The sequence below is a fragment of the Chelonus insularis genome, unplaced genomic scaffold, assembly GCF_013357705.1.
Source record: "Chelonus insularis isolate UGA/USDA-ARS -01 unplaced genomic scaffold, ASM1335770v1 contig_38_pilon, whole genome shotgun sequence".
In the NCBI taxonomy this organism is placed as follows: domain Eukaryota; kingdom Metazoa; phylum Arthropoda; class Insecta; order Hymenoptera; family Braconidae; genus Chelonus; species Chelonus insularis.
In genome coordinates, this window is record NW_023276546.1 from 324,462 (window position 1) to 334,767 (window position 10,306).

The following is a 10,306-nucleotide window of genomic DNA, read 5'->3' on the forward strand; positions in this document are numbered from 1 at the left end:
TGTACTTTATTGAAATTAAAAAATGAGAAAATATCTATTTTTAATTTTAAACAAAGTACATAAACAAATACCATTTGTGATAAAGCAGGTAAACAGTCAGCATAATTATATTGTTCACATATCTCATAGTTGATTTATTGATAAAATTTATTAAATAGACAAATGAATTAATGAGCTCTCAAATTTTATGTTTAATAGTCGAGTTCACTATTCAATAGTCATTGTATATTTGTACCTATCGTAATAGATGAATAATTTTTCAATGGTTTTTCTGTAAGTCAGTATTCAAAATTAAATTTATTGTACGAGTGTTGATTTTTACTGTTTCCTGTTAAAGATAATCGTATTTATAAAAATGGTAATCATGATGATTATTTTAAAAAACAGAAAGAATTAACTTTTTCACACTGCTCAGAATTGAATTATGTATTTCACAAAACTTTATATTGTTTCAGTGTGCAGAGTGTTATTTGATTATATTTATATAATTGTAAAAAATAAAGAAATATGTATAGGTCGATTTACTAAAGTAATTGATATTATGCAATTAAATAGTATAAAAAACATGATAGATTATTTAGTTGATTAATTAGAATAGATATTTCGCATGGACAGGGTTTTTTCATAAGATCTCTTAATATAATTAGCTTTCTTATGTTATACTTATATACACTCTTACACATTCGTACTACCTAAAAGCCCTCGGGGAATAATATGTTACCTTTTTATTAGATATAAATGAATCTACGATATATTGTTAAAACACATTTAAATGAAAGTTATCATTATTTAAAATGCTCTCCATTGTAGGCTTGTTTTTTAATGACGTTATTAATTTTATATGTTATTCACAAAGTTGTCGAAAACTATTTAGTGTACTTATTCCTATGAAATGTTGCATACAACTCTGTAAGATAAAATAGATAATTTTATTGAAACTGTACATTTAAATCAATAATTTATATATAAAACAATTACACTAGAATTTGAATTTAATGACTTTTATTTGAAATTACTTTTAATTTCAATTAAATTACTGTATGACATCTTTGATGATTGTTAAGTTTTTTTGGTTCTTTAGTTGTATACGAAAATGTTTGATTAATGGAGAATTCTTTAATTCTAAATTAAATTAAGAAATTCATGCACCGTGAAAGGAATTTTACTACACGTGTGATGTTTGCATAATAAAAATAATAAGATGAAATATTTTTCATTCATTAAAACATAGTTTATTTATGGCAAATATTATGTAATAGATAATAAATTTAAAATTATTGTTTGTTTTTTTTTTAATGTATGTTCTTATGTAAAAAACATGAATGGAGGAAATGGTTTTACGAGTGTATTTTTTGCATTTGTATACTATCTTTGTTTAATTATCAAATAAGCATAATTTAATTTAATCAATTTAAATATGAATGAATATTTAATTATCATTTGAAAAGAATTTGAGAAGGATATTGCAAAGAAATAATATATTGTGTATGTACATTAACATCATTATCATCATAATTATTATTATAAAAGTAAAAATCCGCTGGACGATATTTAAAAAGTTAAATTTACGATAATTTTCATTACATGTTTATTGCGATACATTTATAATCGCTGGTGATTTTTAAAAGGACTTATTTATGAAAATTACCAAAGTGTCCTTTATCACATAAAAGTATACGTTGATAATGTTCGCTTCTCTTTCTTTTATTATTTTTAGAGTAACAGAAATATTGAACCATTTGCTTCTTTAATCGTTTATTATTAAAATTTTTTATGTATAAATCATAATGTAACTAAGTTTAAGTTTTTTTGGACGATCCCACCAAATATTTCGATGTATATTTAATACATAGGGGTGTTGATCATTGGAACGTTTTATGTGTGTGATATATAAGACTTGTTTTTTGTTGATGTCAGCCTGTTGCACGATTATAAATAAAATGATTCTATGCGAAAATTATTACGAAATTTTTTTTTCATTACCTGTTGAATGTTTTTTTTTCATTTTTTATATATTAATTTAAAAAGATTGAATACGGGTCATTGTTTAGGATGCAAAGGAATTCAAAGTAAGACAATTTTGTAGTAATAATATATATACATATATGTTTCTTTATTTTTATTCACATGAATTCAGTAAAATGGATCAATGTTGATTTCACACACTGAATAAAACCTTTAAACATACGATTTCTTATCACAAATGGACAGTTTTTTTATTAAAAAGAAAATTTTTACATGAATAAAGTTCAAAATAATTTTTCTTCTATTTGAAATAAAAAGCTTATAATTAATTATTTATGTGGAAAATTAACAAAAATAGAATTTTCCAATGCACATATTAACTATCTATAAATCTTTTGCTGTGAATGATATAAACTAAAAATCTATTCAATGATCGATGGATATGTTATATAAAGGCAATTGGCTATAAACTACATCCATATTGGTCCAATTATCCATTATCAATTATTATTAATGTAAAAAATCATAAACTTTTTTATTAATGTAAAATACTATGATAAAAACCAAAACCATAACCAATCAATTCATATAAATTAATAAAATTGTAATAATTATTAACAAAGCAAATAATACAACGTTATACAATACTTTACAAATTTAACAGTCTATAAGTGACTTTAAATCTCAAACATTGTGTAAGAATGAAGCCATATCACTTTTAAAAAAAAAAAAATATCAAGCAGTTCGACTTATTTACAAATTTGTATACATTAGAATTTTTTTCCAAATTTTTTTTACTTTTTTCGTAAGAACTGGAACGATGTCTACATCACTTTAGACACATAGAAGTCTTATTTGTACTTAAGCTAGAATTTTCTCCTCTTTCAAATCGTCCTTTTAGCATTTTTGTCTTTTCAAATTTCTTACTGTATAGTTTTTTATCTTTAAGTACATACATCAATTTATTGCACTATACATCTAATACTAGCATTTCACTATCGAAGAGAAAAAAATTAATTTGAATATTGCTAATTCCCTGTCAATTGATTCACTTTTTTCAATTATTATATATTTATAATGAATAATATTTGTTTATTATATTATTTTATTTTTGATGGTATTTTTATTTTTTTTAAACTGAAAATAGTATTAATTATTCATTTGTCATAGCTTCGTATGCTTTACACTATCTGTCCAATAATTTTGTATTGTCATTGCTTCCAGAGAATTTAAAAATGAATCATTATCCAAACTGTACATTTCTTCAGAATTATCCTGAAATAAATAGTAATAATTTTTAATCATCGATAAAAATACTTTCACTTACAGTTTATTTACATTTTTATATTGAAATTATTAACATTGAAAATTATTTTTTAGAACATATATTACTGCTAAACATACCCTTATAGTAGAATCATCAATATATCCAGAACTATCAGGATTGCTGCATTTATCACTATTTAACGTTTGCGGTGGATTGCAGTATTTGCGTCTAAAAATAAAACAAAACAATGAAAATAAAATTAATAGCCATTTTTTATAGATCTAAAAACATTCTTGTCTATTCTAATTTTTTTATAATAACAAAAATATCGTTGAAATCAAAATAAACTTTTAATTTTTTTATCTACTTTATTTCAAATAAAAATAATAATTTTTCCAAAGCTATTATTAGAGTTATTACTGAATGTAAAGCCAACTCAATAATGAGAATTTTTTAATCAATTAAAATGAGAAATAATAAACTGCAAATAAATAATTTCCACGATTGCTCACCTGTACATAACAAAACCAAGGCTTCCAATAGCGCTGAGAAAAAGAACCATTGCTAGACAACTACCAGTTATAGCAGCGATTTCCAATGCTGTTGGTTTCACACTTTCAGCACTTACACTTCCAACAAAGCTTTCCCTACTCATTATATCAACTTCATCATCCTGAAAAGAGCGATCCTGCGCTCGGTTGTCATTTGAAAGAGGATTTCTAGCTCGACTTAATCGAGACTCAGCTAAATCCACATGGAGACTAGGACCAGCAGTTGCTGCAGAAACACGAGGCTCAGCGAGTTCTTGATCTATTTCAATATCCTCTGATGTATTGAAGGTCTTAGTGCTTAATGAACCTTCATCCATGTCTTTCGTAACTTGGGTTCTATTGACAACTACTTTAAACTTCCTTTCCTCTACTTTTAAAGGTAATACATTCAAATCATTCTCTTCATCTCTACTAAAGCTGGAAAATTTCTCTACATCTTCTTCTCTCCGTTTAGCGGGTGTTTTAGACGTAGTGTAAATATAAAAAATTGCACCTTTTCTTCGCTGATTAAATTGCTCAAAAGTACGATAATTGTCATCTTGCTCTTCTCTTTGAACTTCACTTCGTCCACTCCAAAAGACGTTAGTTGTTTGTAGGATAGGATTAAATTTACGTGAACTATTAGTATCTTGATTAAATCTTATACTCTGATGAGAATTCTTTAAAACTTTGGAAGCATTTACGGACGGTCTGAACATAGGAGGATCTGCAATACCAACTATATTTCCTTTAACTGGAGGCTGGTATGTATCAATGGCCTTGGCTATCCTCATACTAGCTTTCGTAGGTGCTGCTGGGTTCAATCTTTCAGGAGTTGAGGCTATCCTTAAGGTAATACTTTTCCATATAATACTCGTGTTCTGCTCAATTTTTGAATCTTCTGTAGTTGATGGTAATGGAGTGGCTAGAATTACTGTAATAAAAAATAATTAATTGATCATTTCATCACCTTACTCATTTTTAAATACTTTAATACCCTAGAATAAAAATCTCTGATAGTTTAATTGAGTATTAAGATAATAATTTATTTTTATCTATTTAATTTTATCAATAATATTGATAAAATTTGACTTTTGTCGAAATTATATAAACATTAATTTAACGTTCATAATTTTAATAAATTGTCTAAAAGTGGTGTTAATTGGAGTAATGACGTCAATTGGTTGAATCAGTTAAAAATTTCATAGATGTTATATGTTTTACTCAATTTTACAATAAATTTTTTAAATTCTTAATAGTTCGAAACTGATGTAATTTTTTTTTCTATCAAAACCAAAGAAACCTGCTAAGAGATGTGTTATTGATCTGATGTAATCAGTCAAGATTGTTTAGTTTATTTTAAGAAAATGTATTGTTAATCATTAATGAGTTTATCTTCTTAAACAACTAACAAATGACATAAGTTTTAAATAAAACATTATTTTACATAATTATTATTCTCTGGTATTTAAAGATATTGGCAGTGATAATATAGGTAAATAAATAAAACACGAAGACACATAGAATTAATTTCATAAAGCATCAGAAAGTAGCTCAATATTTAACTTGATTCTGTACTTATTGAACTATGTATGAGAATAATTAAACATATTATAGTTTCAGTGGCATTGAAAGATGACTCACCAGTGATTTCTACAGTCACCCAAAACCAATGCATCCACCAGTGAAGCGTCATCGTGTCATCCGGATAGATTTACCCCCTGAAACCATATAAAATTGTAAGTAAATAATCGAACTTAGCTATTAGTTTCAGACTTTTATACATTTGAATAAATACTTTTCATGAATATTTATGTTAATGTTGTTTAAATAAAAACACTTGGATAGAGCTGGTCTACTTAATAAGTGAATTTATCGAATACTCGTGAAATTAATTTACATTAATTATCACTAAAAACATTCTATGTTCGTTTATTAAAAACTTCAATATTCATGTCACTCATTAATTTCAATACATAAATGTTTTATATGTAAATAATCGTTCAAATTTTACTTTAATCTTGATTGGATTCTATTAATTGTATATTTATCATCACTTTTTGAGACATATTATTTCTATCTGTTTGAAGAGATTACCACAATAATTCTTCAATTAAAATAATTTATTTATGTAACTAAGAACATGTTTGTATCCTTGAAATAAATTTTATACAATAGCAAAATTTATCATTTAATTTAGAAACAAATTAACTATGCGAAAACAACCTCGATAATTGGTCACGTAAAATTTTTTAATGATAAACTAATGAACTCTTCAGTATTTTTTTTTTTTAAATGTATTTTAGATGCAGATATTTATTTGTTTACATTGTTTAAAGGTATAAGAAAATCCATCTGTAAAATGTGATTGTGTTGACGCACAAATGAAAAAGAATGAACTAAACGTATCAAAGCATCAAACGCGACTGTTGCTGCTAACTCAAGGACTACTACACCTTTCGCATCATAAGCTTTAGTGTCATCTCGTATCCCTCTCAAACAAATTTTTCCTTGTCTAGGTGCTTCACATACGTGAGATTATACTTGTTAAAAAGGTTCGTCCGCGTGACGAAGCCGCTCCTCTTCCGAGAGATAAAAATATCCTGAGTATTTAATTTTTCAGTCTTATTTCTTATGAGAGCAACAGACCATCAAAAGATAATTCAATGCATCGATTATTTATGATATTCTACTATCTTTTTACCTCATTAACATTTAATTTGTGAAATTTTTCTTTTAAATTACATTCATTGAAGTTTAAATGAACGCATTTAACGAAAAAATTATTGCAATTTTGGTATGTGAAACCAAGCATAAGAATGAAAAATAGATTCATGTCTGTTGTTAATGTACATCAGGATTTCTCTTTACTTTCTAGACATTTCATGTTTAGAATAATGAATAGAGTTCTAGCAAGTGTCATCTTGATTCTGATATGCAGTTAATTATTTTTTATTATTCCTAAAATTGAATACTTCTGTAATAACAATCATGCCCATAGGTTTTTTTTTTGTGAAAATAATCAAAGGTTTATCTGGTTTTCAGAACACGATGTGGTTTCCGCTACTCGAACCAGCAGTATTAACAGTCTTGCGTCCTAGATCAAAAGAAGTAGGTAGTGACCTATCGTTCATTATAAGTCTAATTTACTTTATTACTTTTTTATTCTTAAATTTAGCTTTATTTATCTTGCAAAAAGAAATATTTATGATCAAGATGTTGAATCACTTGCATAACATTGTGAATGCTTATTCCAATGTTTTGAATGTCAATTAATTAACCAATTTTTGTTACATCTGTTAAATATTTCATAAGTTTTGTCATCTTTTTTTTTAAATGAAATTTAAGATTTCTTTTTCTGGTTTATTGGATGAGTTTATTATCAGATGACATCAAGTATTACGGTATCAGCTACCTACAACAAGAAATTCCTGTAAAAGTTTTTCCTATAAAATAAATATTTATATTTCTCTAAAATGATAGTGTTCGTAAAAAATTAGTGTTATTACGGAAGAAGATAGATTAGAATTAAATAGAAAAGTTTTTTTCAATATAGTAATATCAATAATGAAATTTATATCTTTTGTGGGTTAATCTTATATTGCTTAATGGTATTCAATAAAAACATCGTGATTAATAATAAATAAATTTCATATCAAGAAAAAAATTTAATCGAAGAAATAGAATAATTTGGGATAAATAATAACTTATTGTATTGCAAACAGAATAAATGTAAAACATACACTTTTTTTAATTAAGTTAAACTTTGATAAACTTTCAGAGTTTCATTCAAATTACACAGGTCTGAACGAAAAAATTTTTTGTCAGCTATATGAGTTATTTTGGCGGAATTATATGTTTTAAATTTCATAAATTCTAAAAATGACTGCCATAACATCCCATCACGTACCGCTATTCTCTTCAACCATTAATATGTTTTTTCCGTTTATTACCGTGCTTATCTGTATTAGATAATATTCATGTGAGAAATTTTAGTTTTGAGGAAATTTTTTAAATAAAAAATATAATACCAAATTTGAAGTTAATTAGGACTTTTACACTAAATAGAAAAAAACTAAAATTTAATGTGATGCAAGTTCAATTCTATAAGAAAATGTATAAAAATCTTATGCAGTTTGTTACTTACAGATCTGTGTTTTTAATGAAGTTAAAAATAAATATACAATATGTTAATACGTCACTGATTAGATGATGAATTTTTTATCAACTATTATCGATATAGTTTAATTATATACCATTATTTATAGTAACCATTGCTCTTCTGACGACATAAAATGATAAACGATAAATTACGGAAACGACGTTAGTTATATTTAAACTCATTGAAGAAATGTTACTTAAACATGTACACCTATTTTTATTAACAACTTTGGATTCTAATTAACAATACTAGTGTTAAAGCAAATTCAGCCATTAGGAAAGTATCATTATCTCACATTCTTTCATAATGGGAACGTATGTTTATATGTATAGGTATATAATGATATAGTCGAGAGAAACTTTACTTGGTTAGAATGATTTAAAACTCCATAAATTTATAAATAATACTTACTTGTTCATCGTAAATAATATCTCATTAAAAAATCACAGTTGTGATCACTCATAAGAATCGAATGATTTTAATGATTATCATTAGTCTGAATTTAAAGTAGATTATAAATAAATAATTAGTTGTAATAAATATTTTTATAAACGTTTTTACAACTGAATTTTTAATTATTAAATAATTGTATGTTTAGAGTTTTAAAATTCAATTATTCAGAAGTGAAGTAAAAGTGACAAAAGTTGTAAAAATTCAACAAAGTTATATAATTAATTTAGTTTAAACTTAAATTATTACTTAATAGTCGTTTTGGCATAGGAATTCAAACTTTATCAGAACTTTCGAATACAATAAATTATATTGATTACAGTTAAATATTTTCCACATTCGTTTACATATGTCATTCACCTTTTTTATTAACATAATAAAACATGAAATTACTCATGACAGTGATTCTTACTTTTTCTTTTTTGAATAAATTACTTTTCGATTATTGACAACCTTACATCCTAAGAGTACAGTAAACAAATCAAACATGTTTTTTGTATGTTGTCAATTCTTATCAATATAATCAATTTATCTTCATTGTAGATGTCTAGGGTAAAAAAATCAATAAATATAATTGTTTTTAGACATTCAAAACAATCATAAAATAAAAACGATAGTAATTGGAATTCATAAAGAACTCTTCCGATTCTTTTCTGTTCATCCTTTGTTATTCACTATCTATTTATGGACATGTTTGTTCTAACTATGCTCTAAAAATAAATTTTAATTTTAAAGTTGAAATTACCAAATGAATAGTTTGAATTTTTGTTGAGAAAAAAAGAAAAAGAAAATTCGATCCTGCCAGGATTCGAACCTGGAATCTTCTGATCCGTAGTCAGACGCGTTATCCGTTGCGCCACAGGACCTTAGAATGTGAAAAATTCAAATTGAGGTAACATCATGTGAATAAAAATATTGCGAAAACGTAAAACATGTATGTACGGTTATCTTGACCCGTTATTGCAGACCCTCGAGTATGATTAAATAAATCACGTGTCCATAACCATCTGTCACTTTTGTATATTATACACGAGAGTTCGTCATCACAGAACAAACGCGGGAAGTTTCGTTATACCGTGCAATCTTTTTATCAGTTCAATCAATTTAATATATTGCATAAAATACTATATTATATATTATTAAGTCCTGAACAAAAATAAAATGTAACAGAATAAAAAAATTGAAAAAAGTATGCATGAAATTATTTGATAACAATAAAAAATATCAACCTTTTACATCGAAGTTTACGTCTAGATCTGACTATGAAATTCTTTTTATTTTTTCTTATTTTCAAGAGATAATACTCGTGAGATTCGAGTCACAAAATTTTAAAAGAACATACACGTAGATGTAATAAATGATAAGATTAAGCAACTTTTTTAACCCAACAGGTTTTCTATTTGTTAATCGAGGTCATAAGCATATACTCTTACCAATCTAGTTCTTATTAATTCCTTCAGTTATCAAGATAAACATTAGACTTTCTCTCTCAACAGATTCGCACAATTTAACACACTGCATTGTTATTGATATAGACACCGACAATAATACCATTATGTTCATAGTTAATAAATAGCTTAAAAGAATTGCCCTTAGATAAAATAAATTAAAAGTTTTTAAACACAAGTATTCATATGTGTATCAATACCTGTCGACATTCTTCACGTATGTATAGTGATAGGTATTTAATAATACGCAAATATTTTTCTATTAAATTATCTAGGTTGACAACTTACCTAGTTATTAATTGAAATAAATCACAAAATAAAACAAGACATACCAGTTATATGTCTTATAATAAATAATTTAATAAACGGTCACAATAAAACAGAATCTTTGTACCACTACCGTCACGACCATCACAGATCTCAAGCCATTTTCCACGACTGTCATTGATGGTGGAGAAAGCCAACCGATCAGAATAATTTTTTT

General features: G+C 25.7%; 1 protein-coding gene and 1 non-coding gene across 4 annotated transcripts; both read right to left on the reverse strand.

Moving 5' to 3' along the window:
• Positions 1-2,127: 2,127 nt before the first annotated feature.
• Positions 2,128-10,290, reverse strand: LOC118067572 (uncharacterized). 3 transcript variants are annotated; one of them, XM_035084387.1, is made up of 5 exons: positions 6,091-6,454; positions 5,407-5,483; positions 3,745-4,696; positions 3,370-3,460; positions 2,128-3,240 (listed from the first exon to the last, which is right to left on the reverse strand). In XM_035084387.1, the coding sequence occupies exons 2-5, from the start codon at positions 5,456-5,458 to the stop codon at positions 3,130-3,132; spliced, it is 1,206 nt and encodes a 401-aa protein (XP_034940278.1). In that variant the 5' UTR covers positions 5,459-5,483; positions 6,091-6,454; the 3' UTR covers positions 2,128-3,129. The 3 variants fall into 3 exon arrangements, with proteins under 3 accessions (XP_034940278.1, XP_034940279.1, XP_034940276.1); XM_035084388.1 differs by lacking the exon at positions 6,091-6,454 and adding an exon at positions 5,561-5,709; XM_035084385.1 differs by lacking the exon at positions 6,091-6,454 and adding an exon at positions 10,111-10,290 and having other exon boundaries at positions 2,129-3,240.
• On the reverse strand, positions 9,168-9,240 carry TRNAR-ACG (transfer RNA arginine (anticodon ACG)). Its single transcript has one exon. It is a non-coding gene; the product is annotated as a tRNA-Arg (tRNA).
• Positions 10,291-10,306: the final 16 nt, after the last annotated feature.

Excerpts from the sequence above, each read along its gene's own strand:
- LOC118067572 (XM_035084387.1), bottom strand. The coding sequence starts at position 5,458 with ATGACGCTTCACTGGTGGATGCATTGGTTTTGGGTGACTGTAGAAATC. Across the intron at positions 4,697-5,406 it reads GGTGACTGTAGAAATCACTG|TAATTCTAGCCACTCCATTA; the intron begins GTGAGTCATCTT and ends TTTTTATTACAG. Across the intron at positions 3,241-3,369 it reads TTGATGATTCTACTATAAGG|GATAATTCTGAAGAAATGTA; the intron begins GTATGTTTAGCA and ends TATTTATTTCAG.